The sequence below is a fragment of the Mycena indigotica genome, assembly GCF_014461135.1.
Source record: "Mycena indigotica strain 171206Taipei chromosome Unknown Mind.scaff0004, whole genome shotgun sequence".
Lineage (NCBI taxonomy): Eukaryota > Fungi > Basidiomycota > Agaricomycetes > Agaricales > Mycenaceae > Mycena > Mycena indigotica.
Genome location: NW_023503003.1, coordinates 2,877,054 through 2,904,758, shown reverse-complemented (window position 1 = coordinate 2,904,758; position 27,705 = coordinate 2,877,054). Strand labels below are relative to the sequence as shown.

At 49.4% G+C, this 27,705-nt stretch overlaps 10 protein-coding genes across 10 annotated transcripts; 7 read left to right on the top strand and 3 right to left on the bottom strand.

Moving 5' to 3' along the window:
- Window positions 1-112: 112 nt before the first annotated feature.
- On the top strand, window positions 113-2,748 carry MIND_00479000 (uncharacterized protein; the record flags this gene model as incomplete). Its single annotated transcript, XM_037361595.1, has 3 exons — window positions 113-164; window positions 221-2,247; window positions 2,299-2,748. The coding sequence occupies 3 exons, from the start codon at window positions 113-115 to the stop codon at window positions 2,746-2,748; spliced, it is 2,529 nt and encodes an 842-aa protein (XP_037221887.1).
- A 114-nt stretch (window positions 2,749-2,862) lies between these two features.
- On the top strand, window positions 2,863-4,584 carry MIND_00478900 (Delta 8-sphingoloid desaturase protein; the record flags this gene model as incomplete). Its single annotated transcript, XM_037361594.1, has 5 exons — window positions 2,863-3,609; window positions 3,656-3,674; window positions 3,722-3,743; window positions 3,792-4,170; window positions 4,216-4,584. 5 exons carry the CDS (start codon window positions 2,863-2,865, stop codon window positions 4,582-4,584), a joined length of 1,536 nt encoding a protein of 511 aa, XP_037221886.1.
- A 13-nt stretch (window positions 4,585-4,597) lies between these two features.
- On the bottom strand, window positions 4,598-5,460 carry MIND_00478800 (60S ribosomal protein L13; the record flags this gene model as incomplete). The annotated part of the gene is made up of 4 exons (XM_037361593.1): window positions 4,598-4,683; window positions 4,733-4,762; window positions 4,814-4,991; window positions 5,044-5,460. The coding sequence occupies 4 exons, from the start codon at window positions 5,458-5,460 to the stop codon at window positions 4,598-4,600; spliced, it is 711 nt and encodes a 236-aa protein (XP_037221885.1).
- Window positions 5,461-5,815: 355 nt separating this feature from the next.
- Window positions 5,816-9,341, top strand: MIND_00478700 (Methionine vitamin-b12; the record flags this gene model as incomplete). Its single annotated transcript, XM_037361592.1, has 18 exons — window positions 5,816-5,989; window positions 6,035-6,182; window positions 6,228-6,247; window positions 6,298-6,366; window positions 6,418-6,489; window positions 6,541-6,640; window positions 6,689-6,757; window positions 6,815-6,862; window positions 6,909-7,048; window positions 7,089-7,109; window positions 7,163-7,222; window positions 7,269-7,382; window positions 7,422-7,519; window positions 7,564-7,575; window positions 7,952-8,022; window positions 8,073-8,174; window positions 8,227-8,582; window positions 8,634-9,341. The coding sequence occupies 18 exons, from the start codon at window positions 5,816-5,818 to the stop codon at window positions 9,339-9,341; spliced, it is 2,382 nt and encodes a 793-aa protein (XP_037221884.1).
- A 167-nt stretch (window positions 9,342-9,508) lies between these two features.
- Window positions 9,509-13,321, bottom strand: MIND_00478600 (putative TFIID and SAGA subunit; the record flags this gene model as incomplete). Its single annotated transcript, XM_037361591.1, has 16 exons — window positions 12,902-13,321; window positions 12,778-12,856; window positions 12,434-12,733; window positions 11,892-12,384; window positions 11,705-11,844; window positions 11,307-11,653; window positions 11,087-11,255; window positions 10,759-11,038; window positions 10,638-10,709; window positions 10,426-10,489; window positions 10,273-10,369; window positions 10,076-10,225; window positions 9,975-10,021; window positions 9,841-9,927; window positions 9,699-9,797; window positions 9,509-9,652 (listed from the first exon to the last, which is right to left on the bottom strand). The coding sequence occupies exons 1-16, from the start codon at window positions 13,310-13,312 to the stop codon at window positions 9,509-9,511; spliced, it is 2,979 nt and encodes a 992-aa protein (XP_037221883.1). The 5' UTR covers window positions 13,313-13,321.
- A 33-nt stretch (window positions 13,322-13,354) lies between these two features.
- On the top strand, window positions 13,355-14,234 carry MIND_00478500 (Spindle assembly checkpoint protein; the record flags this gene model as incomplete). Its single annotated transcript, XM_037361590.1, has 6 exons — window positions 13,355-13,455; window positions 13,502-13,612; window positions 13,662-13,681; window positions 13,731-13,860; window positions 13,911-14,123; window positions 14,174-14,234. The coding sequence occupies exons 1-6, from the start codon at window positions 13,364-13,366 to the stop codon at window positions 14,232-14,234; spliced, it is 627 nt and encodes a 208-aa protein (XP_037221882.1). The 5' UTR covers window positions 13,355-13,363.
- A 460-nt stretch (window positions 14,235-14,694) lies between these two features.
- MIND_00478400 (NAD(P)H oxidase) lies at window positions 14,695-17,046 on the top strand (the record flags this gene model as incomplete). The annotated part of the gene is made up of 15 exons (XM_037361589.1): window positions 14,695-14,805; window positions 14,856-15,090; window positions 15,138-15,347; window positions 15,396-15,404; window positions 15,456-15,508; window positions 15,556-15,577; window positions 15,631-15,636; window positions 15,683-15,808; window positions 15,858-15,958; window positions 16,004-16,441; window positions 16,490-16,514; window positions 16,562-16,606; window positions 16,658-16,842; window positions 16,892-16,984; window positions 17,035-17,046. 15 exons carry the CDS (start codon window positions 14,695-14,697, stop codon window positions 17,044-17,046), a joined length of 1,671 nt encoding a protein of 556 aa, XP_037221881.1.
- A 142-nt stretch (window positions 17,047-17,188) lies between these two features.
- On the bottom strand, window positions 17,189-19,535 carry MIND_00478300 (Protein kinase domain-containing protein; the record flags this gene model as incomplete). The annotated part of the gene is made up of 8 exons (XM_037361588.1): window positions 19,343-19,535; window positions 19,217-19,287; window positions 19,039-19,167; window positions 18,920-18,987; window positions 18,599-18,871; window positions 18,492-18,548; window positions 18,270-18,446; window positions 17,189-18,221 (listed from the first exon to the last, which is right to left on the bottom strand). Exons 1-8 carry the CDS (start codon window positions 19,500-19,502, stop codon window positions 17,189-17,191), a joined length of 1,968 nt encoding a protein of 655 aa, XP_037221880.1. The 5' UTR covers window positions 19,503-19,535.
- Window positions 19,536-19,601: 66 nt separating this feature from the next.
- Window positions 19,602-22,592, top strand: MIND_00478200 (uncharacterized protein; the record flags this gene model as incomplete). The annotated part of the gene is made up of 19 exons (XM_037361587.1): window positions 19,602-19,628; window positions 19,680-19,856; window positions 19,897-19,968; window positions 20,015-20,164; window positions 20,235-20,293; window positions 20,338-20,502; window positions 20,552-20,762; window positions 20,812-20,895; window positions 20,943-21,046; window positions 21,092-21,235; window positions 21,289-21,301; window positions 21,351-21,542; window positions 21,589-21,670; window positions 21,720-21,754; window positions 21,806-21,902; window positions 21,950-21,997; window positions 22,044-22,254; window positions 22,301-22,385; window positions 22,431-22,592. 19 exons carry the CDS (start codon window positions 19,602-19,604, stop codon window positions 22,590-22,592), a joined length of 2,118 nt encoding a protein of 705 aa, XP_037221879.1.
- Window positions 22,593-22,842: 250 nt separating this feature from the next.
- Window positions 22,843-27,697, top strand: MIND_00478100 (Nucleoporin; the record flags this gene model as incomplete). Its single annotated transcript, XM_037361586.1, has 20 exons — window positions 22,843-22,951; window positions 22,999-23,109; window positions 23,158-23,254; window positions 23,301-23,707; window positions 23,756-24,710; window positions 24,763-24,947; window positions 24,999-25,104; window positions 25,154-25,322; window positions 25,368-25,477; window positions 25,524-25,656; window positions 25,703-25,777; window positions 25,836-25,912; window positions 25,960-26,045; window positions 26,094-26,395; window positions 26,446-26,588; window positions 26,637-26,886; window positions 26,940-27,060; window positions 27,107-27,211; window positions 27,263-27,405; window positions 27,455-27,697. The coding sequence occupies 20 exons, from the start codon at window positions 22,843-22,845 to the stop codon at window positions 27,695-27,697; spliced, it is 3,927 nt and encodes a 1,308-aa protein (XP_037221878.1).
- Window positions 27,698-27,705: the final 8 nt, after the last annotated feature.

The following is a 27,705-nucleotide window of genomic DNA, read 5'->3' as shown; positions in this document are numbered from 1 at the left end:
CCACTTTGGGTAACTTCTTTCTGCCTCTGCGGTCCGAAAACCTGAAGCCTCGAGGCGATGGCTGCCAACACGTTGACCACACACCCTCTCATCCTGGTTTCTTTTCTCTTTCATGGCCACTGTAGCCTCATCGCAGCGTACACGCAAGCCCGCAGCAACTCCTGGTTCGTTTGCTTACTCTTGATTTACACGATTAGTCTTATTTAGACTGTTTCATCAGGCGCGATCCATCGAGAGATGTCTCCTTCTCCCAACAGCATCGCTCACGGCAAACCTAGAACTTTGAAAGCAAACTCGATGCCTGTAGTTCCCAGTGTCATGCAGATATTCGGAAGCTCGCCTCCTCGTCAACTTCCGTCTCCACCACAACAAGAGCGACTGACACCGCCTCATCATCCCCGGCCAGTCCCTCATCAGCCACTTCCTGAGTTTCTGACGACACTGGACGTCGAAAACTGGCAGATGACACCAGAACTCATGGCCGACATCGAACGCGCTGATCAGGCAGCCCACTACCAGCAACGCGAATCACCCCCCAAAGCTGATCCTGCGGTTGAAAGAGTTCGTGCTACCACTGAGCGAGTCAGCCCCAAAAATGACATTCAACGGCGGCCATCGCTTCGGGAAAGTCCCAAAACTCGTCCACCCATCTCTCCAACAACTTCTTCATTCGCATCCCGCCCGACGGAGGACTATCTCTCATATCAAACCCAGGAACACGGCTCTCCTTCTCAGATCCAGTCAGCGCGTCGCGCCATTTCCTCTGAAGCGCGTACACAGCTTCTTGCGGTTAATACACACGGACAAACACCCCCACTTCAAGCCATGACTGTCAGTTCACGCACTCCAGACCGGTCGTTACCCGTTCAGGAAGAGCAGGAAGATGATGTTGATGCATCACGCCACTACGAGGCCCGTCGTAGCCAAGAGTCATTGAGCTCACCCACTCCTTCTTCCGATCTCAATCCAGACGGTGTTCGAAATAACGAGTATGAACTCAGCCGCAGTGTTGCTCCCGAGGAAGAGGGCGGTCATACTCCGCGATCGCCTCAATCTGGTCTTCCACCAGACCATGCTATCGAGTCAGAGCGATATCCACGCTCACCTTACACCAACGCTACGATCAGAGCCCGAACGCGTAACGGATCGACGGATCAGTTAGGCCTACAGAGTCTTGACCCCGCCATGTTTGCGGACAATAATGACCGGCCGCCGCCCCAGTATGTCGAGCAACGACGGCAGGAATATCCTCCCGTTCAAAGAAACCTTGACTCACGTGGAAATGCCAGTTCTCAGCCCGTTTATATGCATCCAGAAGACTTGCAGCATTATTTGGACCACCCGTCTTACTTTAATTCGCCCCGTCCGAACGCACCTATACCCCCAACTCCCCATAGTCAAACCGCCGCACCTTCGCCGTCTCCCTTGAGACATTCAGCTACCTACGACGACCAACAAAAAGATTATCAGCCATATAGCCCGGTAGTTCCTGCTGGCTCACCATATCCATACCCCTTCAATCACGTTCGACGGAATCATTCTTATCCTTATTCTTCACGACAACAACCAGCATATGATGCGGTCAACATCCAAGAACAAATCCAAGAGCAATTGATGCGTCAATGGCAGGTTTATGCGCAAAACCTAGCTGGTGGTCATGTCTCTGATTCAACGGCATTCTCGCCAGCATCGACGCCGTTCCAAGGGTATAACCCTTGGGCCTTCCTTCATGCTAATCGTACTCTCGGAGGAGGTTTGGGAGCGAATTCCAACGGGGCGAGAGTCGCATCAGACCTGCGAAGTATGCAGTCCAGCCCAAGTCACGAACCGGTAGCATCACATATACCAGCCTCGATTGGATTGCGGAAGAAAGAGAAGAATGATGACATGGAGTACAGACCCGGTCTACCTCGCAGAACTTCGTTGCGAAAACCTCCACCTCGGGTAGAAAGTACTCAGCCCCGTTCCACACCAGAACCAGACCAAGATGAAGAGTCCTCTGGAGAGGAAACTGCTGGCGAGCCTGAAGATTCGGTGCAACAACATCAACGATTTTCCATTGCTGAGGAAGGTAGCTGGGTCGGTGTTCCCGTCTTTGACCCTGCTGCCGATTCAGATTGGGTCGATGAGGATGACGAAGGCGATGGAGAAGATCTTCTGGAGCTGGAATATCATCCTAGCTATGTGTCAAACATCGAGAAGCGGCGTAGACGGTGGGAGTCCAAATGGGAAGCTTTAGTTCATGCAGTAAGTTTGCCTAGCCCTTTGCGTTGCCCTACTAAACCTTCTGGTTTGTAGTTCAATGCTCTTGATCGGCAGACGGACGCAACACTCGTATTGCTGGCAAACCCGTCTCACACTACCCAATTACATTCCCTTACTTCTCGGTCCATCAAACGCAATCCGGCTGTTGGCCACTCGCCCGCAATGAGAGACTTACGTGTTGGGTTCAGGAATATAGCAGCACAACGGAGAGCGACGCGATCACACCAATCGTCACTCGCTGATCGGTTCATGACCTCGTCCAACGCATCCGGCGAGGGCTCAGATGCATCAATGCGTGAAGAAGACCTGAAGCGAGCCTTGGGAACTGCCTTGGGTAGTTTGAGTACGTTGAAAGGAATCTATGAGCAAAGAGAGGCTCGATGGGTAGAGGAAATGCGGAGAATTCGTGATGACAGAGAACGCGTCGAGTTGCTGGTCAAGCAGGTTCTTGGCGACGACGAAATCACCGGACGCGCTATGTAGACTCTAGTTTTATGTTTATGCAAGAGATATGACCAAGTGTTGAAAAGTCACGGCTGTGCGGTTGGCGGATCAAATAAAATATAGTGGGGAGCTGCGATCAAAGACGGCTTGAGCATGGCCACCTTGTGGACTCGGGAGCAAGTTGCAGCCAAAATATTGGCAGGCGACCATCTCGTTGTCTACCACGACTCGCTTCTCCGAATTCCTTCCAAATGGCTGGAAAAACACCCTGGGGGAGCTCTGTCGATTCTCCATTTTGTCGGCCGAGATGCCTCCGATGAAATCGACTCGTACCATCCTGACCAAGTGCTCGAGCTCATTCAACGTTACAAAATTGGGTCCGTGTCAGCGCCATGGGCTCCTTTGGTACCCCCCGTCGCCTCTGGGTGGGTCAGAACAGACAGCAATTCCTGGTTCAACGAAGCATCATCTCTGCGCAAAGGCCAAACCGAAATATTACTGGTTTCGAAACAACCTAATGCCCCGGACGCACCAACTCGCGCTATTTTGGAGCCACCACCCTCTACACTGTCTTTGGATGACCAATTGCGGCATTCACAAGCCTACAAAGAACTACATCGACGTGTTCGCGAGGCAGGTCTCTATGACACTCGCTATATTGCTGCTCATGGGCCTGACGTTATCCGCTACTCCATCCTTGCCGGTCTCTCAGCATACGCCTACTTCAATGGGTGGTTCCTCACCAGTGCTCTCTTTCTTGGTCTCTTCTGGCAGCAGTTGACCTTCATTGCCCACGACCTCGGACACGTTAGTGTCACGCACAACTGGGCCATAGACAGACTGTTGGGCATTGTGATTGCTGACTGGATCGGCGGTTTGAGTATTGGTTGGTGGGTCGATGTGAGTGGCTTCTTTTCTGCCGAGTATTTTCACCCATATTTTACAGAACCACAACGTACACCATCGTCAGTCTTTGTTTTCACGCTATGGCCAAATCGCTAACAGCCTTCAGTCGTGACGAACCACCCTACCCAGTAAGTAATACCAGATCCGCTTTCCACTACCATTGACCTGGTGTCCAGCGACCCAGACATTGGACACCTCCCGTTTATTGCCATCTCCCCCGTATTCTTCAACTCGCTGTGGTCTACGTATCGCAAGCGTATACTTGACTTCGATCGATTCTCCCAATTTTTTGTGCAGCTCCAACACCGCCTATTCTACATTCTTTTGGGCCTTGCTCGTTTCAACCTCTATGCCAACTCATACCCCTTCTTGATACGCAAGGCCTTCGATACGAGGCGCGCGCGAGGAGCCTACTGGGCGTGGGCTTTGGAGGTCGCTGGAATTGTCTGCTTCTGGTGCTGGTACGGGCGAGTTGTAATTAACTGCGACACCTGGAAGACTAGCATGGCCTATTTCTTAATCAGCCATATCGCTGCTTCGCCAGTTCATGTTCAAGTGAGTGTTCACCACTTGTCAAGAGATCGTTACTTAATGTCATAGATCGTGCTCTCTCACTTTTCCATGTCTACAGAGGACTTGGGACCTACAGAGAGTTTCCCCGACCGCCAGCTACGAACAACGACCGATGTCATCTGTCCTGATTGGCTGGGTTGGATTCACGGGGGCTTGCAACTCCAGGTTACCCATCATTTGTTTCCACGTCTCCCTCGCCATAATCTCAAAGCCGCAAGTGCTCTTGCTAAAGAGTTTGCCCAAGAACAGGGGCTGGTCTATGCCGAATTTGGATGGATTGAGGGTAACGGTGATGTGTTGGGTGTTCTTCGTGATGTCGCGGATCAAGTCAAGATTCTCGGACAAGTTGCTGATGCGGAAGTGAAGCAAGCAATAGACAGAAAAATGGCACAATAACAGGGCTTAGAGTTCAAAATACAGTATTCATGGGCCGCAATAGTATTCGCATAGAATTTTTGGCATAAACAACAAAGAAGCATAGTACACTGCTGATTACTAGAGAAAAAGTTAAGTCATCCCATCTAATATGTTTGGACGCACACACCTTCTTCTTGTTGGCCTCCTCCTCGTCTTTCTATAGTCAAGCGTTAAATGATAGTCGATTGGAAATGGTAATGAATCGCACCTTCGCCTGCCTGACTTTGCGAGCACCTTCGTATCTGGCATTGGCACGAGCAACACGCAGTGTGCGGAAAGGCCTTGAATTCGCGTTCTTCGGCAGTAATTTTGCGGGGGGCTTCCGCTGGGTAACCTTCGGGAATAGGGACAGCGGCGCGAGTGGTGGCTGCAGTAAGATCGGCGCCCTAAAGGACATGAGAATTAGCTGGGAGATAGAATCAAACAGAATACACGCACAGTGGAATCGCCTTTCTTCGGCTTGGAAGTGTTGCGGGGGAAGACGATAAGCTTGCTCTTGTAGGCAATCAGGCGGTCGACGTTGATTTTTTTGCCCTCCTCGCTCAGATTCCGTCGACGATGGTCAACAACAATCCCAACACCCCGGGCCTCCTTGCGTCCGATGCCAGCTGCTTTGAGCTCAGCCAAAGTGAAGCCACGGCCCTCACGAAGCTTGCGGTTGTAACGAACGGTTTGGCCACGAACAGCAGGGCGAAGTAATTCGATGGGACGAACACCAAGAGTAGCAGCCTTGGTTTTGCGGGCTGTACGACGACGAAGTTTCCGGCCAGGCTGGTCAAACCATGTCCGAACTCGGCGCTGCCAGTCTTTCCTGAAGTGATTTGCGTGGAGGACGTTGTTGTGCGCAAAACCCATGGCTGCTTGATATCAGCAAAGTGGAGAGAAATAAAGGATAATCTGCGCACCGCGAGTGTGTCTTGAGGGAGAGTAAAATCAGGAAAGCGTTACGACGGCTGGCTAGCTGTGATGTGACAGCCGTAACGGTGGCTTACATATGTTGGCATGAGATGCGGTGGCGTGATATCTAATTATGAGAACCGATCCAACCGCGCCTTACTTTCCTTTTACTACCATGTTGTCCGCAAAGGACGCTTCTAGTTTCCGTCACTTTCACTTAGAGTAAGTATGCATGGATTGGACCGGCACTACGGCAAGGGAGGCGTCCGGGAAAATTTAAAAAGGCTCAGCAAAGTCTCTCTGCGGGAGTATTATGGCCATGAAGCAACAATCCTCTTTTCGAGTCGACCATGTTGGCTCATTCATCCGCCCAGAACCTCTTTTAACCCTTCGCACCCTTATTGATCAAGGCAGAATCTGTTCTCGCGACCTACTCAAAGAAACTGAAGATGCTGCTGTGGCTCATGTCGTTCAACTCCAGCAGGAAGTCGGTCTTGCTACAATCACGGACGGTGAAATGCGACGGTACTAGGAAACACTTTTATACCGAATACCTTCTGCTGATGTCTCTACAGAGAAATATACTATGAGGCAGGCCGCCAGGGCTGACCCGCACGCATCATCTAAATCTTTAAAGGGTGTCTTCGACAAACTGGAGGGTATCACTAATCAGCCGCACCGTGAGTCGTTAAGGCATTATTCCGCGAGTCTAATTCGTACTACAGGCGCGATAACTGAGTTCAAAGTATCAATCTAGTCGTTGAGAAACGAGAAACGTCCATTGACTATGAAAAGAGCTATTGGCCTCACGTACAAATTCTTCGCGGAATGGGATTCACTGAGTATCCCTCCTGTTTCTGCTCGGTCAGCTCACAGCAAATATGGCTCGTCTGAGTCTCACCCTTCTGGTGGTAGGGCAAGATCAAACGCACGGTTCCTTTCTATGTCGACCAATTCAAAGCTCTAATGGATGTTGTTCCGCCAGAGGTAATTCGTTCTATATCGGTTTTTACTAAGATGATTGAAGTATAGTCCAAGGTTGTGAGGCGCTTGAAAGTCAACATGTGCCCTCCTACTTGGTTTCACCAGTTCCATGGATCGGACCTGACTTACGACAAGTCTATCTACAGCAACGACAGTGGGTCTACCCATATTCTGGATCGGCGGAAACCTCATAATCATGCAGATGAATACTTTGACGATCTAGCCGTCGCGTACCGAGCTGAAATCAGAGAGCTCTACGCGCTTGGGTGTCGTACGTGAATCCTTTACGCTGGGTGCCGTCAAAGTCCAGCTTATCAGACACTCTCAGGAAACATTCAATTTGACGACCCAACGTTCTGTTTCCTTTGCAATGAAGGTAGCTTTTGGTTTCTCCTATATTTGATCCTAAAAACGAGAGGAAGGCACTCTTAGAGATATGCAGCTGGTCGGAGATGATTCGCAAGCCCTATTAGACACGTACATTCGCGCCATCAATCTATGCACAAAAGGTCGCCCTCAAGATCTCACCATAGGCCTACACATGTGCCGTGGAAATTTTATGGTGAGCAATTGGTCGTTTCCTGTTCATTCTGACCTGCCAGGGTGGCGTTCATTTCACCGAAGTCCGTTCGTTCTTGTTCACGTCTGCCTATTAATATTGACCACCCTTGAACAGGGAAGCTACGAGCTGATCGCGAAGAAAGTCTTCCAACAACTGGATGTGGACACATTTTATGTGTGCTTCGACCTTTCAACATTCTCTGTCCTGAAAATTAGCCCAGCTGGAGTATGATGATGCCCGCTCAGGCAGCTTTCTGCCATTAAGATATGTTCCCATCAACCGAACCGTCGTTTTGGGAATCGTTACGACCAAACGTGCACAGGCCAGTTGCTTCGTTATTTGATTCTCATGCTACTGAGTTTACCGGAAATAGCTTGAGGACCCAGAGCTTCTCAAAGCGCGTGTCTACCAAGCCGCCCAAGTGCTGAGCAATGGCTTCCCTCGCCGAACGATGGAGGTGGCGCTAAATCAGTTAGTGTTTGGTTTGTGGTCCAGCTAACCTAATTGTTCGTCAGACTATGCATAAGGTTGATCAAATTTTATCTAAACTTGGCGGTTGGCTCTGAATTTTTCGTTAGCCCTCAATGTGGATTTGCTTCAGTTTGGCAGGGTAACCCTGTCACAGAAAAGGTGAGGTCTTGGGGAGCTGTGTTACTGGCGCTGAGAAGACATTTTGAAGGATATCAAGGCGAAGATAGGCGTTCTTCACCAGGTTGCTAGGGAAGTCTGGAGTTGAATGCATGTAGTAGTGACTAAGTATCAGTTCGGTGCATGTAGTGACATCTGTCGCAAAATCGAATCGTTGTTTTCCTCCTCCGCCTATGACCCTTTATTTACTATGGTTATTATTCCTTCGGTATACACTTTCTGGGCTCTAGTTCCCTCTTTATTAACGTTTCTTAGGCTCACAGCAGCATTCTCCTTCACGTCAACGACTCCATCCCAATGCGATGACCTTCACATAACTTGGACGGGTGCGGCTCCCTTTCTATCAGCTCAGAGATTTGGTTAACGTATTCCTTAGGCGGAAGCGGCTCGGGGTATAGACTTCACATCATTCCCGTCTTTGGTGTTCCGCTCAACCTATCTATTCCCGACGCTGCATATAATGCCGCTAATAAATCGGGTGCGTGCTTGTTAAGCCTTATGGGAAGCACAAACCAACACTGTACCTTTAGGATCCTTCACAACACAACTACAAGCCAACGCGAGCGATCGTATCGTACTGACGATGAGCGACAACACTGGATTTGGTGCTGGTGGTGCTTCGCAGTTATATTCAGTTGGCAAGTCCTTGGGAGGCAACTGTGACCTCAAAGAGCAGCCGCTGGGATTCGTATTCGGACTAGATCCCACTCCTACCCAATGCCAAACATCTACATTCAGCCGTTACTTGGAAAACCGCGCAGTCCCGCCTGTGCGAATATTTGGCGTAATTCCAAGCGGTACAAGCTTTCAGCTTGAGCCTGGCACCGCGTCAACATTCAAATGGAAAGCCAATGTGTTCAATTCGACCAGTCTAATATTTTTTATGGTCAGTTATGTTGTTTCTTGGACGCCTGTTTGAAGGCTAACTTGAAGTAAGGTTGATGCCAACCAGAACCAAGGGGGTTCAGAGCTGTTCAATATCGGTTTGTCCGGAGACACTTCTTGTATTACCAGCGATTCGCCTTCAACCACGACCCCCGATGCATCTCAGCAAACATCATCCCCCTCTCCAAGCCATGTAACACACACTGGCTCATCTCCCATTGGCGCAATCGCTGGCTCAGTATTAGGAGCACTTGTCTTTCTTGCCGTCCTGATCACTCTCGGTCTATTCTTCCTCCGGCAGTGGCAAGAAAAGAAGCGACCAGCAGGCGGTATGGAATTCCGTCGGTCATCTCGACCTATGGACTCCGACTTCGATTTAACAGCAGATTCTCGACTTGTCCCTCATTCACCTGCACCTTCCCCCTATACTACTTCCTCTCCACCAGCACACTACCAAGCGCACTCGCAATATTTTTCGCAGCCTACAACTGACGGTACCAACCCTTTTGGTGCCTCGTCAGTGTCATTGCATGCTGCTCCCCCGTCTGTTAACGTTGATCCATTCATGGACCAGTCGTCAGAGGGCTCGGCTCCCAATACCAGCCGCAAATCTGGCATGTCCAGCTACAAACCCTCGCGATATATAATGCACACCGATTCAGAGGACTACGAACCGCCTGCCAACGCAGATGGTGTAGTCGAGCTACCACCGTCCTATTCCGCGACGCGAGCACCAGCCAAAGGTTTACCGCCGTCCTGACCACATCTATATTCCTATCTTTTCGTGCTGTATTAACTTTTTATTCAACCAATCCTTTTTGGACATCCAGTCTAATAAACTACAAATAGCGGGTCCATACTGGAAAGCAACATGGTCTAAGAGGTACAAGGGTGGTTCATTACAATAGTGTGTGTGTGTGTGTGGTTTTAACTGGGAGGGCCTTCCTCCATTCCAACTCCAACTTCAATCGTTTGCTTGGAAAAGGCGTCGATCATGGCGTCCTGGTCTTTTCTTCGGCGGTGACGTCGGCGGCGGTCATCCTTGATAACCCGTTCAATCCGACGACGACCCTACAACATTCAACAACGAGATTCCTGTTCAGCATCTAGCCCGAACCTTGGAGTGCATACGTGGGTCAGCGAGTGCTTGTTTACATTTATAACACGCAAGTTCGATGCTGGCCATAAGTCGCAGGGTTTCTGAGTTATTGAGCGCCTGGAAATCGTCAGAGTAGTCTTGATTGCGCGGTGCCACCCACATTCAGCGACCAAGAGACGACAGCAGAACCCTGGACAACAGAGATCACGATGAAATTCCCTCGTTTCTCGGCTTCGAGGTCGGAGGTCTAGTGAATAATGCGTTAAACCGTCCTGAAAGTCATGAGACACGTACTTCGTTGAATACCGCGAGTGCTTTGCCAGTCGAGACTGAGCGGACAACTAAATAGGCCAAGTTAGCACGCGAGCATTGCCAAGATCTATACAGCCACGAACCGACGCGGGATGAATGTCCATTTACCACCTGCGAGACTACTCCGCGCCCCATGTACGTCCATGAATCTCGCTCTGGTTTACGGATGTGAACTTTGACTTGGATGTCTCTGAAGTTGTCGCGAGGAGGAGAAGTAGAAGTCGAGGGCACTACTGACGATTGGTGAGTTGGGTCGATAGGTCTGTGCGTGGCAAAATACATTGCGTGTTGACGATGTCGGAGTGAATAATTGGAACGGGTGGGTGGCTCGGAGTCGACTCAACGCCTCCCATGGCGTCATCTATCTCCATTTCGGACTATAAGAGTAGATGAGCGGGGGAGGAGACGTAGTGTGGACCGTAAGCCATATTACCATAATTTTGTCGATGTATGGCTCGCGCAAAAGGTTGACCCAGAAGTGTTCGTTTCGCTTGAAGCTACGTGGTCACGGGAGTCACACTTTGAACTAGCACAATTAGTTGACATGCAACTCGACAGACAACGCGTTTATACGCAGTTAACAGAAGGTACACCAAGTTTTAGCTAAATAGCTGCTATGGTCGATAGTTTCCAGATACTAAACACAGATTTCGTGGAGTAAATTGAATGTTGGTTATCGGTGTTCGCTTTGTGGGGAAAGTTGCTACCAAGTCAGTACTTGAGATGACAAGTCAGAACTGTGAGAATGCAACTATTGTAAACTCACGTTTCTGCATTCTCTTCATCACCATAGCTTTGTGGTATCGCCATCGAAGACTCTCCAGTCGCAAGGCCCATTGGCGTGAATGATGCCCCATTTGCTCTAGGTCGCGTGCCACCTGCACTTTTTACGTCCCAACAACGCACTGTCCAGTCTGCCCCTCCGCTGACAAGCATTGAAGACTCCGCGCTGAACGCCAGCGAATAGATCGACGCGGTATGTCCCGACATTCGTTTTATTCGTTTACCCGATCCTAAATCCCATAGGTTGATGGCAAGATCTTCACCTATAACAACGCTCGGAATCAAACCAGCTTGCTATAGGTCAAACTTACCGGCGCTGGCCAGGTAGCGTCCATCAGGACTGATTGCCAGTGTCGAGACCGCGCCTTGATGGCCAATAAACACACGAACACAGGAGCCAGTCTGGGCCTCCCATAGCCGGGCGGTCCAATCACTCGAGCCTGTCGCGAGGTACATCGAGTTGGGGTGGAATTGGATGCACTGTCCGAACAGTCATAAATCACAGGCAAGGATAGATGACATAGCCCTCACATCGACGTCGCTCAAATGACCAGCATAAACCCTCATGCAGTTGATTCTATCAGTAGACCACAGCCTAGCGGTTCTATCACGGCTGGCAGTCGCAAAGTAGATGCCCATTGGCGCCCACTTCACATCCCAGACGGGATTTTCGTGCCCTCGAAAACTCACAATGTTGGTCAGCGTGTCCATTGACCATAACCGAACAGTTGTGTCAGCAGATGCTGACAAGAGGTACTTGGGTGGGGCAGCTGATCCACTAAGCGGATCGAAAGCAACGGAGTAGACAGGTCCGCTGTGGCCGATGAGTTTTCTCGTTGTAGTGCCACCTTTTTCTCGTATCCGACGAAGGGAGTTATCTGGTTCAAGTGAAATTGATTGCCAAGAAAATAGAGGGAGAGGAAGCATACAATCTTTGATAGATGCAGAGCTGAAATCGCTCCGCAATCCACGTAATTTCTCTCCCTTCAGACTCCAGAGCCGAATATAGCTTTCGGAAAATCCAGCTGCCATGAGGGAGGTATCTTGGGAGAATGTACAACAAGGTGCACTGAGAGCTAATCAAGGTGATATATGCGGGTGGAGCAGATTTCTTACCCCTCAGGAACATCATGTAACGTATAAGCACAAATACTGGGAAGAGCGCGTGCCCGAAGCGACGCAGCTTGAGTTGAGTTGGGATCGGTATTGGCAAGTAGAGAGGGCTCTAATCGAATGCGCTTTCTTGCATCCCTTACGGCACCAGCCTCCCGTTCGACGTCGATAGTTCGGAATGTCGGTGGATGAGGTAGTAAATCAGCGGTTGTGGGTGCTACCACGCCAGGTACCACAAGTCTTGTAGCTTGGATGTCGTAGTTTCCAGTTGGCTCTCTGTCTACAAGAGCCTGTTCTCGTAGTGCACGCTGAGTCTCGTTGCGGAGATCTTCCATCATGGGAGGAGGCCCCAGCTTTAGTTCTTTCAGGCGATTGAACGCTTGTGGATTCGACAGACTCGTGGTGGCGCCATTAGCATTCGGGATAAGAGACGATATCAGACCCGTGGATTCTTCCCAGGAATTGGGTGAAACCGATGTTGCATTAGCCTGAGTAACTGTTAAGTTGGTGGGTTAGACTGACAACGCTAGAGTGTTAACTCTTACTATCGAATCGCAAATGGTTGTTGACCACTCGCATGACAGAAACTCGACCACGTTTGCCGATTTCTCCAGTAAACCCATCACCTGCACCAAACGCCTCGCCCCCCACACCCTCAGTGAGCCACCCCATTAACAATCCAAATCCTGAGCGACTCATTCTGACAGCATATTTCTCATCTCTGAAACGTTGAGCAACCTCGTCGTTCTGTACATGTGCGGGCAATAGGAGTGTTTTGATATGATGCAAAGTTTCGATGTGTGAAGGCGCCAAAGACGACGCAAAACTTGAGTAGAACTTGATGGCTGGGGAAGTTATTAACATGCCACATCAAGAAGGTACGACGCACCGGCATCCTTAAGGCCGCGTTGAATCAAGTCGAGGTAGAAATGAACGAAGATAGGAAATAGGATTGGCCTGAACTCAGGCTAAACACGCATGAGCAACTCCAGCACAGAATTTACAGCACTCACACGGTACATGTCCAAAGATCCGTCTACCCAGGCTTCAAGCTCGCGGTACCCTTCCTGCTTGTCTGTGGGATCTAGCGATAGGATGTCTTCAGCACCGACAGAGCCTATATTTCCGAGCAGGCTTTGGATGTTACTCGGGTTGCCCATGGCAGTTAACTCTTGTAGAACATTCGAAGATTCCTTGAACACATTCTCTCCAGGTCTGGACGGCTTTTGTGCGAATATTGCAAGCGCTTTGACGAAATCTTCAGCAGATAATGTTTCGGCGGTGGTGCCTTCGATTTCGTCGCGCAAAGCTTTCTCTGCCGCAGTATATCCGCGTTGATGTAGATACTCCAGCATAGATTTATCGTCTGGTGGAGCATTTTGCGTGGAATCGCGCGGGGATTGGGAAGTCGAAGGACTCGACATGGACACAAGGAAAGAAGCGATCACGTGACATGTCACAAACCAACTCACGACATGCCTCCAACCAAACAAACCACTCGCCAGGCTATTACGCTCAAGGGCTCGACCGCCCTAGTCACTGAATTCTTCAAGTACGCAGTCAATACGTGCGTGAGCAGCCCCTCGCGCCACTTGCTCCCAAACCGCTTCCAGCATCCTCTTTCAACGCGAAGTTTACCCCTCTGATGATTTTCATATGGTGAAGAAATATGGCCAGGTGGTGCTAGTTACACAGGATCTTGCCCTCGAGAACTACCTCGAAAAGCGCGTTTGCGTTTCCTTATTATCTCACTTGATGCTGACGCGCCCTTAGAATTCTCAAACAAGTACAAAGTGAGTCAAGCCTCATCAACAAACGCCTCCTTTAATGCACACAACGTAGAATGGATTTTAACGGGTTCGGTTACGCAATTGGTGCTAGTTATTCTCGCAAAAGAGACGCGGACGGCACTAGAACGCTGGGTGTTTGATATCAAGTTGGTAGAACCTGTTGGTGGCGAGCCGGGAGAATCGTACGTTGACCCATCTTCTCCTTCGTCAACATAGCTGGATTTTTCGTTAGGAGTAGCAAACCGGAGACCGAAATTCAATCGGAAATCAGAGCAATTCTAAAACAGATTGTTTCGATGGTGACTTTTTTGCCTGTGATGCAAGAGGAGAAAGTGTTCAATATCCTGGCGTACACTTCGGATTCGGCGGATGTCCCGGTGGGTGAATGGATTGACACTGATCCGTTGGCAATCGAAGCTGGGAAGAGTCAGCAAGTCAAGTTGAGGTATTTACTTGGCCACTCATCAGCTCAGGCGGATACTCACGCTTGGTTAGATCCTTCTCAACGGACATTCATCGTATCGAAGCAATGGTTGCATACCGCTATGAAGAGTAGAATACGTCCGCAATTCATAACTTTCCGCTACACCGTGTCCCCGACCGACGTTTCATCATCGGTTAACTGAATGTCGTTGATTGGCTGACGGGCAGGTCGGGGTTACTTACTTAGGACAAGAACTGCAGCAAGAAACCTTTTTTGTGGGAGATTTGCGATGCATCGATTAATTGATGACAACATAAAAATAGCGGTTGTCGACGAGAGGCAGCGTTGCTGACAACGCGGGACAGATGTGACCAATAAGATGGGACCAATCAGAAGACCCGAGGCAATGGCACTTGTTGCGAAACGATAGATCAAGGCATCGCACGTCAGTCAGGACGCTCTTTCTTTCGCCCCTCACCCATCCCCAACCACCTTTCTTTTCGCCGCACCTCCACCCTCCCTTCCCTCGTCTTTGTCTGGCCGGGCCACACAACACCCCTACAGTAGTATCCAGCAGTATTCATCGTTCACCATGGGTGACAGTTGGTTCAAAAGAGAATTCCTCACTGGCAGGAGACTCACTTTCAATGTGATTTTCTATGGCCTCCACTTCTTCTTCTTTGCCTATGGTTGGCACTCCCAGGTGTGTTTGGTTATTTGCTCTTTTGTGTCTGATATAAATACCCCAAACAGGAAACTAATACGAAGCTTGCGGCGCTCAATGGGCTCAAGTTCTCCGTCTGGACTTCACGTGGAGCTGGTCTTGTCCTTGCCTTCGATGGTGGACTCATTTTGATCCCAATGTTGCGAAATATCATCAAGCTTGTTCGTCCCAAATTAACCTGGCTCTTCCCCGCCGACGAAAACATCTGGTTCCACCGTCAAGTGGCTTATTCGATGGCGTTCTGGGCCATGGTTCATACGACAGGTTACTTTATTCTGTTCATGCTAAACAGTCTTCTAACCCGACTAAAGCCCATTATGTTAATTTCATCAACGTTGAGCGAACTCAAGTCAGAAAGCAGCTCGCACTCGATATCCACTACACTCAACCGGGTGGCATCACGGGTCACTTCATGCTACTCATCATGCTTCTCATGTACACCACCGCTCACCACAAAATCCGGAATCAATGCTTCGAGGCGTTTTGGTACACTCACCACCTGGCCTTCTTTTTCATGATTGGTTTGCAGTCTCTCTTTTTTGGTTACCTAGTTACTGATTCACCGCTAGGTCTTTACAGTTCGTTATGGTTTCCTTATCGTAGCCTTTGGTGTTGACTCGGAATTGCAGCCCATGCCACTGGATGCTTCGTGCGAGATATTACTGACCCGGATTACATTCCTGTACGTCGTCTCTGATTCACATCAAACGTATTCTCAGTCGTGACTAGACTTTCCCGTTTTACTCAACCAGTATGATGCATTTTCTGTTTTTGTGTGCTGATCTAACGGAACTTGACCAACAGAGCACTGTGCGTTAATATGTTCTAATATTTTCCGCAATCTTACCCTATTCAGGCCTCGGGTATCTCAGCTGGCGCTACACAATCTGGCCTGGGATTTTATATTTCGGAGAACGTGTTTTCAGAGAGTACCGTGCCCGGCGCTCGACCAGACTTTCCAAAGTTCTTGTCCACCCAAGTGGTCTGTACTTGTCGATTGTCTTGGCCGTTGGTCATTGACACATTTTTAGGCGCCATGGAACTGAGAATCATCAAGCCCAGCTTCAAGTATACCGCTGGTCAATGGCTCTTCATTCAAGTCCCCGAAATCTCGCACTTCCAGTGGCATCCAGTATGCTTCGATTTGTGTCTATCTATCTTGCTCATTATTGGCTAGTTCACCATCACGTCTGCCCCCAAAGATCCATATGTTTCGGTCCACATCAGACAGGTTGGCGATTGGACGCGCGGCCTCGGTGACCGTCTGGGTGTCGGCCCATCAGTCGTTGCTGCTATGACATCAGCTGCCATGAAAGGTTCAGAGAAGAACGAGAAATCTGCGTCTCGTGGTGACTTTGTGGAGATCGACTCAAACTCTGTCGGTCTTCCCGCTGTTCGCATTGATGGCCCGTTCGGTGCTCCCGCCGAGGATGTGTTCAACGTCGAGGTCGCTATGTTAGTTGGTGCTGGTATTGGTGTCACACCCTTCGCTTCGATTCTCAAAGATATCTGGTATCGTCAACGCTCTGGAAACTGTGGATCTCTTCGTAGGGTCGAGTTTTTCTGGATTTGCCGTGACGCGCCGTCTTTTGGTTGGTTCCAGTCGCTTCTCCAGGTGTGTTTGTTCAAAAAGAATCATTACCGTTTTATGACATCTCGTCAGGAAATTGAAGCTGCTCAAGCCGATCGTGCGTGACTCCCGACTTGAGTTGACTGTGCATTTAATTCTGTGTAGCCAACTTCCTCCGCATTAACATCTACCTCACCCAGAAGATCAGCGGTGGGTCTCTTTCTTGACTCTCATATATTTTGTGGGCTTAATCTAAAACAGAGGATATGTTATGGAATATTGCCGTCAATGACGCTGGTGCTGAATACGACCCTCTGACCCTTCTGCGAACGCGTACCCTATTTGGACGTCCCGATTGGATGACCATTTATGGCCAAATGCGGCAGGCAATCGAAAGCGGCCAATATCTCCCAGGTAGCACAGCTCAACTGAAGAACAAAGTTGGAGTAAGTTTCTCTGGTAGCATCTCACTGGCAAGGCGACTGATGTGAACAGACCTACTTCTGTGGACCGACCCCCATCGCAAAGGCTCTGAAGGAGGCATGCGACCATCACACATGTTCCACTGTCGAGTTCAGTTTCGCCAAGGCAAGAATCACTCCGTTGTTTGCAACCCTTCTAATAAAAACTATCCGTAGGAGCACTTCTGAGAGGATGACTACGAGGACGAAACATGGACATGCTTTTCATACCCATCTTACTGTAACCGCTACTGCCCCTTCAATTGAGTTTTTCGAAACCAACGTCCAGCTATGTCTAACTATCTATTACATTGTAGCGTCATTTAACTTATCAACTTGCTTTATTTCTAACCTCCTCCACTTGATGACCCCAGAGCCTCGTGGCTCTGCGATGCAGCCCTGGTTCCTGATTGAGCCGATTGATTTCTGCCGCTTGCATACGAATGCTCTTCGTCCTGCGTTGCCGGTCGGTCAGAGTATCGAGTGGTTGGTCCAGATCGACTTTGGGGAAGAATTCGTCCAAATGAGAATATACGTCTCCCATTTCGGGTCGTGGAGCCCAAGTAGTGTTTCGTTTAGTCTCAATGATGCTTTGGCGGCGGGCGTATTTCTGTGCCTTGCTGGGTGAAGTTTTGAGTGCTTCGGGTGGCTTCTTCCACATGCCATAGCTGTCACTGTCGCTGTCAGAATAATCGAGCTGCGAGCTGGTGGTCGAAGTTGTGGCAATGGGTGACGCGAGGTTCTGCATGGAGACAGCTGGAGCCAGCCGCCTTTCATCGCGCGATGATAATGGAATGGGGAGCGGCGGAGGTAAGGAAGGAGGCAATGGCGGAGGGGTAAACACGTATGGCGGACGAAACCGAACAGCCCGCCGATCTTCGGGAGTGGGGTCTGGATTGGCAACACGAAAGTTGCCCCGCTTGCGTGGTGGATAAGCAGAGACTGAACTCGGTGTGCTCCCAGAGGTCGTGGAAAAGCTGGAACTACGTGATGATATTCGTGGCGAGGGTGGCGGGGTGATAAATACGATGGCGGGTAGGTCAGCAGGTGGTTTCGAAGGCGGTGGATAGACAACAGCGGTGTCCATAGATGCTAATCGGGTGTGATCAGCTGGGCGAATAGTGGCCTCAGAGTTGGGTTTGGGAGGAAGAGGAGGGAGCAGGGTATCTGAAGTCGGCGCTCGGCGATGCCGCGAGGCAGGCGCGGAAGAGTTGCGGTGTTTGATGCTAGTGTTAGTCTTGCTCTTTTTGCGCGACTGTCTTGTGGACCTTTCCAAGTCAGAGAGAGAGAATGTCCAGTCTGGAGGTAGCGATAGGTAAGGATGTTGGCGCAATACGGTAGCATTTGGACGGTGTTGCGGGTTTCTGCACAATCGTTCAATGATACTAATAATGGCGTTAAGACACACGTACTGCGCAAAACACTCGTCATGAAAGTCTAAAGCAAGCTCTGAGAGCTCAGCCTTGACATCGGGAGGGAGCGGCGGGGGCAGCTTATCCTTATACAGCTTCAGCATGACAGAAATGACCTCTTCTCCAGCCCATGGTCTTTCCCCGCTCCACATTTCTAGAAGAACGCAACCAAGTGACCTGGATACTCAGAATCTTGTTAATAGTCTCAACGATTGGTCGCACCATATATCAACCTTGGAGTCGTATCCCCGTTTCCGGGCGTCAACTACCTCTGGTGCCCTTTGGGTGCATTGAGTCATATCAATTGCAGTATGATCAAGCATACTGACATCCAGAATACAGTGCCTCTCAATTCAGTGAATGCTTGGTTGTCTTGCGCCTCTGAAAATTTGGAAATACCAAAATCGGATATTTTGCAGATTCCGGATGTTTCGACCAGGATGTTGTCTCCTTTTAGATCGCGGTGTAATACCTTCTTTGAATGAAGGAATTCCAGGCCAGCGGCGATCTGTCGAGTAAAGTGTTTGCAGACATTCTGCTCAAAGCGACCGTGTCGACTGAGACATGAACTAATGGTTCCGCCGGGGATGTATTCCAGGAAACTGAATAAGATTGTCGCTTAGATTTGACGGCATAAGGAATGGACGAACATGTTGAGTGTGGCTGGCGTCTCCTCGAAACCAAGATACTGAACAATGTTTTCATGGTCACCCAGCAACTGAACGGCGGTTGGTCAGTACCAAACGCTATTTCCGTGATGAATCCCGACCTGTAGTGCCCTGCTCTCGAGTTTAAGCGCCTCGACGACCTCCAGTTGCCGCGGGTTCACTCGGTCACTAGCTGTCTGGGGTGTTTCCACTTGCTTTACAGCCATAAGCTCTCCACCAGTTGTGAGTCCCTACAAGTCGAATTGGTGAGGCAATACGTTGTTGCTGGGATCGGCACACCAAGAATACGCGTCCATATGACCCTTGGCCGATGAGTTCGCCCTTGACCCACTGGAATTTCTTAGATGAGGCTGTAACAACGAATTTGTGAGTAAATAGTAGTAAGAATGAGTTGGGTTTGCGCACTTGGTTGGGGAGGATTGGCGGCATAAAAGTTCCGCGATGATTGGTGAGTTACTGTACGGGTAGCACTGCTGCTGCCATTTATGTAGCTTGTTGAAGTTTTGTGGTGAAGGGAGCGAGTGGAAGAGGGGGTTGGGGCAATGGAGCGCACTTGAGTGCTCATCAGGGTAAGGATTGGGATCGTAGCGTTGTCGTTGCAACTTGTCCGTCACTCGGCATCAACTGCTAATTCTTTTCCAACTTCCATATCCAGATCATTGACATGGACCGTGCTCGCGCGGTTCTCAAGGTCGTCTGCTTCCATAATCATAAGCTTTGTTTCCTCTAATCTACACTCTAGGATGTCTTTGGCTTCCCTGATTTTAGGCTCGCCCAAGCAGCCGTCAGTGCCACTCTCTGGACTTGTCACTCCTCTCACCCTAACCTTAAGGCGATTCAAAATATCTTGGAAGGGAGAAATTCGGCCGTCATTCTACCAACAGGCGGAGGCAAGAGTCTTGTCTATCAGGCGAGCTATGTAGACACGTCGTTTTTTGCGCGTATTTAACGCGTTTTAGATCCCAGCCCTGTGCTTCGACCATGGCCTCACCCTCGTCGTCTCTCCCCTCCTCTCGCTCATGAAGGACCAGGTTTGTGTTTACTTTCAAATGATCGTGACGAAACGACGCGTCCTAGGTCGATGCATTGGTGAAACGAGGAGTCGCTGCTGCCAGAATGGACAGCACAGTCTCTATGGCAGACGCGTCTCAAATCAAAGCAGACATACTATCCGGCCATTTGAAGATCCTCTATGTTGCCCCAGAGCGTCTGAACAACGAATCCTTCGTGCATTTACTGGGCGAGGCGCGTCACCGTATACCACCGTCCGATTTCCCCTGGACAATGATACTCCCAGATTGTCGTCAACCTGCTTGCCGTTGACGAGGCGCATTGCATATCACAGTGGGGCATGTCGTATGTGATCCCTTATGGTTTAGTCGCTTTAGGCTAATCGACAGGTTCCGTCCTGAATACTTGAAAATTGCCCGCATGGTCCAAGAGAGCAACGTCGAACGTGTACTGTGTCTGACTGCCACGGCCACGCCACCCGTAGTGCAAGATATGTGCAAAGCTTTCCAGATCGACAAAGAGAGCGTTTTTCAGACGCCTGTCTTCCGTCCTAAGTATCCTGCTTTACCTTCAGAGATGGTCGTGCCCTGATCGCTTTACGAGTCTTTCCCTCCGTGTAGAGGTTGCCGAAACGCTCTATGAGAAGCTCGATATCCTAGTTCCATTTCTCAAGAGTCGGAATGGCCCATGCTTGATCTATGTGACACTGCAAAAGCACACTGATGATGTCGGCGATGCATTAATGGCCCGCGGAATCCCCAACGTTTTCAAATATCATGGTGGGCAACGTGCAGACACTCGTCGAAATATCCAAGTGAATATTTTTTTTGAATATTTTGCATTCACCAAACGGACCATACAAGGAAAGCTTCATGGAAGGGCACGATTCAATCTGCGTCTGCACTATTGCCTTTGGAATGGGAGTGGACAAAAGCAATATTCGTAGCGTAAGAAATGTCTTCAAGTTTCGACTCGCTTACCCATTCGGCCACAGGTCATTCACCTTTTCATGCCCAAGACACTCGAAAATTACTCCCAGGAAATTGGGCGTGCTGGACGTGACGGTTTGCCGTCCACTTGCATCATGTTCATCTCTTCGTAAGTGTTTCTCTGCCTTCACAAACCTCATTCTTATTTCAATAGCTTGGACATTCCAGCGCTGCAAGGATTTGCATGTGGCGATACTTGTTCAAAAAGAGACATGGAACAATGGTTGCATACGGTTGCGATCAAAGCTCCGTCGGAAGAAAGAGTGATCGACTTCAACTTGTTTGAACAAAGTCGCATGTGAGATTGGTTTCTGATTCTGCCAGTGAGCTTGACACTGAAGAGCTGACTAGCTACGACATACGGGTAAACCACTTGTGTTCCCCATGTCGTTACCCTACTGAACGTTCGTTAGAGCAATGTTCTCAATCTGCTTTATGCACAATTGGAACTCGAGTTCGGAATTATTCGGGCCATAACGCCATTTTATTCGATCTACAATATAACGCCCCGCGACGGCAATGGACTCAAAAAGATAATGAGCGACGATAGTTTTGATGCTGTTACCATTAGAGCGAACTGGAAGGCTACTAAAAACGGGTTTGAAGTGAGTGATCATAGTCTCACAAAATCCTCAAGTCCTTAACAGACAGGTCAATGTGGTCGATGCTGCTTTGCGCATGAAGGCGAGCCGAAACAGTCTAGCCAGAACAATCACCCTCTGGGAGCTCGATGGTAGGCTACGGCGGCTTCAGAAAGAGAATAAAATCTCACCCTTTCTCAGGCTACATCCAGACTACACCTTCGCAAGTTCGAGCGGTAAGTTTAGCATATCCCAGCTGACGTTCCCGTTGAAGTTGATTTTTGCAGCGATACGCACTCCTTAAACCCTTCCCTACCACATTAGCAGAGCTGAAAGCTATTGGAGATAAGTTATATGCAGATATGGAAAAGAGGGAAACTGATGGTAAGTTCATATCTTGGTTGCCTCCATTGCCCAACTCATACACTCAGGGTTGGCAAAACTGGAACAAGTACTACAACTGGTCACGGACGATGAGTGTACACTGCTGCTTGGGAGTCTAGATACATCAACTCATTATCGCAGGCCTGGCGCGTAGTCTGTCGACATATTTTGGTGGTGAAAACACAGTGCCTGAGGAAGGATGCGGCAATTGCACATTCTGTTTTCAAGGTCATGGCGTGGAGTTCACTCGCAAATCGGTGAATAATATGGATGCCACCAAGTTGAACGCTATTCTCCGAGCTTGCGGGGAAAGAGATGATCCGCGTTTACTTGCTCGAATGGCATTCGGAGTGTAAGCATATACATCCGCATCGCTGTTGTTGACTGATTTCTCTCAGTACCTCCCCCCGACTGACTATGCTCAAATGTTCAACCAGTCACCCTCTGTTCGGCAGCATGGCTGAGAGCGACTTTAGAGCCTTGGTATGTTCCCCAACTTTCTTGCCATCCACCCTAACAAATACATAGGTTGCTGCGTTCGATGTTGAGTGCGCCAAGGTGAACTATGAGAGCCAAGAAGTTGAGAAACCCAAGCCCACACCTAAGCCTAAAGCAGCCACCAAGCGCACATTTTCTCAGACTTCCAGCAGTCGCGGTAATGGTGGTTCAAGCAAAAGGGGTCGTCGGTAGCAATTTTCGAGGCTCCCTTGTAGGAGATCGAGTTAGCATAGTATATGTATATAATACCTAATCTTGTATAAGTATATCAAAGTCTTATGTGGGTCCACTTGGGCTGAAAGGACAAAGTGAGGGTGTGTTGGCTTGCACGTGACGAAAGGCTGTCACGCTTCACCACTTTTGACGCGTTCAACCCACCATCGGTTTTGAGGCGTTTTTCTGCCTCTTCCGTCTCGTAAACTGGAAGGCTTGCATTTGAGCAATGCAGACGGTGGACTTTACAGCATTAGAGAATGCCAGCAACATTCTCAATGCCAGCTTTGCAAAAGACGCTCAGGCAATCCCCGATCTAGGCGACACCCTCACCGCTCGTATGGAATCCCCCTTCAGGAAACATCTGAATTAACCCACCATACAGCCGGGGGTCAGGCGTCGGCTTCTTACAGCGTATTCCCTGATGATACTCGCGTTCCTTTTCAGAAACGGAAACTTGTTGGCATACCAGAAGCATTGTTTCAGTTTTATAATAGTGCGTCATCGTCGAATTTACCTTGTTTATCTAATGACGCGCTTCAAGGCACCAGTGTTAACTCGCACATGGGTTTAATGCCTGAAATCGAGCGCGCGTGGATCTCCATTGACCATAAACTATTCTTATGGGACTACGTTGAAGGGTGCGCTTTAAGTGCTGATCGCCCTCCGCTCACTTACCTCCTCCAGGCAGGAAATCAGCTCCTTTGTTGACCAACCCGATATCATTACTCATGTCGCACTTGTGAAGCCCAAACAAGGCTTGTTTATCGACGAAATCAACTCCATTCTAGTCATATGCACACCCGTCTCGGTCCTCCTCATTGCCCTCGCGGCATCTGCCGTTCCAGGCTCAAAACGAAAGGAAATCAAACTCTATGCTACGGACTTCACTGTGGCGACTGATGTTGAAATGGCTTCTGTTGCTGGCACGGGGGATGGTCGCATTTTCATGGCCGGGGCGCAAGACGGCAATTTATATGAACTGCATTACCAAGAAACAGAGTCGTGGTTTGGAAAACGCGTGCAACTAATCAACCACTCAGTCGGTGGGGTTTCCAGCCTGCTTCCTCGATTTGCCATGTCCACCACGGACGGTCAGTGCATTTATATCGCTCGGCAGATTTTTCAAACCCTTGCTCCAGATCGTATCATCGCGATTGTATCCGACCTTTCAAGGAATTGCTTCTACACTCTCAACGGCAAGAGTAATATCTCGATTTATCGACCCGACGGCGAAAAGTCTTTGCAGCACGTGCAAACCCTTACGAACATATCCAAGCTTGCGCAGGACAAGGCTCCTGGGTCACCCGCAATCACACCAGCAACCTTTACGATCGTTGGCTTGCACGTAGTCGATCCAGCAGAATCACGGTCAGGAATTCAACTACTCGCAATCACTAGTAATGGCGTACGATTATACTTCTCTCCATCTGGAGGCTACGGCTACTCTTATGGCGGCACCTCTGCCCTGGGCTCCCGCCAGCTTTCCCTTGTTCATGTTCGCCTGCCTCCTCCAAATCTCATCCATCCTGATGAGCATACTCAACAATATCGGCCTACGCTCACGTCATATGGAGCGGCACAACCACAACCTACCTCTCGACCATACTCGGTTTCTGCCTTAGAAAACTCGTGCTACGTGGACGGTCTTCTGGTTGCTGCCCAAGCAGGCGATACGGACGGCACTGACTATATTCTTTGCATGTCACCAGACCTCACACGGGTCGGCACTATTGGTCAACTCAACATCCAACAAGCGCCTGCTATCCATCAACCAATGCACTACGGTATCGCGCCTATGTCAACAAGACCGCCCTTGACAGAGCATGCCACCCTTCTCTCCATACCCGGAAGGACTTGGGCCATGGCTCCAGTCACTCGGCCCATAACGCCGAGCCCTCCATCTGGAACCCCATTGCCCACCGTTATCAATGAGCTGGCTACTCAATTCAGCTCACGTCCCCGTCAGTTCATGATCTTGACGAACGTTGGGTTGACTTTTCTCGTCAAAAGACGGGCATTGGACTATCTCAAAGCCGTCTTGGAAGAACTTCAATCGGAAGGTAATGCGCAGCCTATAATGGAATTTAGAGATAGGTTAGTCTTTTCTTGCGTCATGCAGTTCTTTGAATTTATCAACATTCTCTAGTTTTGGGCGTGATCAAACATGTGCGATCCTGCTGGGTCTGGCGAGTGGCAACACTTTCCTGGATTCAAGTGACGAGCCAAACTCTATTGGGACCATCAGCCCAGACATGGCGGCGGTTGCAAAGCAAGTTTTTTATGACTTTGGTGAGCGACCGACATGGACCGAGAGGGTAACCTATGGGACAAGTGAGTATCTTGCCTCTCAACGATTTACCTCCCACCTGATTCCTATGCCAGCGGATAATCACGGGACTGCAGCATTCAGTGGTCGTCGAGAAGGTCTCGCGCTATATCTAGCTCGATTGGTTTGGCCTTTATGGAAAACGAAGCTAACTACCGTTGGGTACGTGTTGGGCCATCGGAAGATAACCTCCGCCTGACCTTCTGAATAGGCCCTCAGGGATCCACCGATCCACCATCGCTGACACGACCTTGGTGTCAATCCAGAAAAATGTCTTTGCTCTGAAGGATTTTTTGGACAAGAATCCCCATCTCTTCCAGTCATCACCTGCTGATACTGGTAACGCGCGTGCTGCTGCCAGTGAACAAGAAGCGTGGAAGGTTCGCACATTATTTTCTGCCTATAATGCCTAATATGCCTCTCAGGCAGAACAAGCTTCGGTTTCGGAATTGTTGACTCTTGCGACTAGGATCATCGAAGCGCTCTCCTTCGTTCTCCTTCTCAACGACTACAAATTGGGAGATCTTGTTGCCAAGTTCGTTCTCGGAACCCTCAATCAATACTGTTTAACGATTCTCTAGATGCGACCCAGAGACGCAGAAGATGATTTCCACCCTGACGTATCAGGACTTGATAACCACACAAAACGGAATGACTATTTCGAGAGGCCTCGTCAATGTCATCATTGACCAACAGATTGGCCAGCAGATTAGTGTGGGACAAATGGCTTGGTGATTCTTAAAATCTGACATACCGGCAGGTCGACACCATTAGTGAGGTGCTGCAACATCGATGTGGGTCGTTCTGTAGTACGGATGATGTCATGTTGTACAAGGTACGCCCTTGTTGGCTGCTCAGTTTTTCCTGCTCTTTTTTACTGAGAAAACAAATAGGCCAAAGAAAACGTTCGCAAGGCGGCAGAAACGCGGAGTCCTCCTGAGCGTCAAAAATGGCTAGCCGAATCGTTACGGTTTGTGCAACCCTCTCTGTGTTCATGCACTTGTTTGATCTTTCCAGCCTGTTCATCAAGGGAGCGCGCATCTTGGAGTTCGAAAAGCTGCGAGAAATCTGTGGCGACTATCAGCAATTAAATTACGCCAAGGGTCAGTAGTAGTAATTTCTTTCAAGCGCCGCAATTCTAATTATTACAGGTGCTGTGGAACTCCCTTTAACGTGTGCCAGTGTCGTTGATGCAGATAATATCGGGCTTCAATGTTGGGCTAACAATCAACCCCCGAACGAACTCTGCGAGTATCGTTCAAGGTGCTACGCGCTTGTGTTGGATTCTTTGTCAGTGTTTGAGGAGCGGGCTATGGCAGGTGGCTCCAATGATGACTCGGAAGTTGTTCGCAGCCATGCCTACGAACTTGCATTCGCTGTTGAGGATGAGATGTTCCACTCAACCTTATATGACTGGCTTATAGGTCGTCAACTAGCGGATGAGCTACTCGAAGTCGGTGTCTCTGATCGGGACTTCCCCCAAACTGGCTGACCAGTTTGCAGATGCGACCACCGTACCTTGAAGCACATCTTCGACGGGAGCCTGTGACCGTACAAAATTTTGAATTGCTTTGGCAATTCTACGTCAAAAATGGCCAGCCATTACGAGCTGCTGAGGTTCTCGCAGCTTTGGCAGAATCTACCCAGTACGTGTTGAATCATAGCCATCAATTTATGATCGATAATCATCCTAGATTTGATGTATCGTTGGATTCACGCATCGAATACCTTACTTTGGCTGTTGCAAACGCGAAAGCGCATCCAATTTCTATGGGGGGTCAGCACGAAACCGCGATCGCGTTCTTGACCGACCTCGAGGAGAAATTAGAAGTGGCGCAGGTTCAAGTGGAGGCCTACAACACGCTTGCTCCGCATATCACCGACTCGGACGTTGTTGGCGAGAGAATAAAAGTACTGAAAACGCGTCTATTCACAATATCTGAGGTTTGTGTCATTCTTAGTCATAATGCGCACTCGTTTAACCCCGGCCAAAAAAGATTTACCAGCAGTATGCTGAACCATTCGACCTTCTTCAACTCAAACTGGTCTGTCTCCACGTTTCAGAGCACCGCGATGATAATATCGTTCGCCCGATATGGAATAAAATCTTCCAAGAGAGTGCGTTTTTGGTCACTAACCACGTCTTTTTTACTGAATTTACTAGTCCTTGAAGTCGGAGATGACCCTATGGTCACTGCGGACGAGCTGTCGAGTAAAATTATACCTTTAGGGCAGCGCTTCTATCCCTCAGAGAGCGCCTTCCCACTGCGTAAGCTGAATGTCTTGCCAAAGCCCTCTGATTTGTTGAATATGGTCCAAGGGCACATCGCTACGCTTTTGGTGCGTTTCTCGCTAGCAAATGCTGGTGTACTGCCATTGGGATGGGCCCCACGAGCCTTAGTGCAGTGTCGGGTGCCCTACCCTGAGGTTTGGGATGTCCTCGGAGAGATGTATGAATCCCACGTGAGTTGAAGTCGTTCTTCATTCCTTTGCCTTGCTCAGTTTGTTTCAGGTGCCTCCATTCAATGACCAGAAGAATGTACAAGCAGTCTCTTCTGATATTGCAGTGCTTCTGTTAGACTGGGTGGAAGACGCGAAACGACCACACTCTTCGTCAGGCCGCAGAGTGGACGATTTCCCTGTTGGTCGGATACACGCTCAGGTCGAACAATACATGGCAGAATTGGATCAAAGTCGGACAGAGACGAGAAAAACATTCGAGCATGTTATTCGTGAGTTGAGGAGGCATTGGTAGTCGGTTGG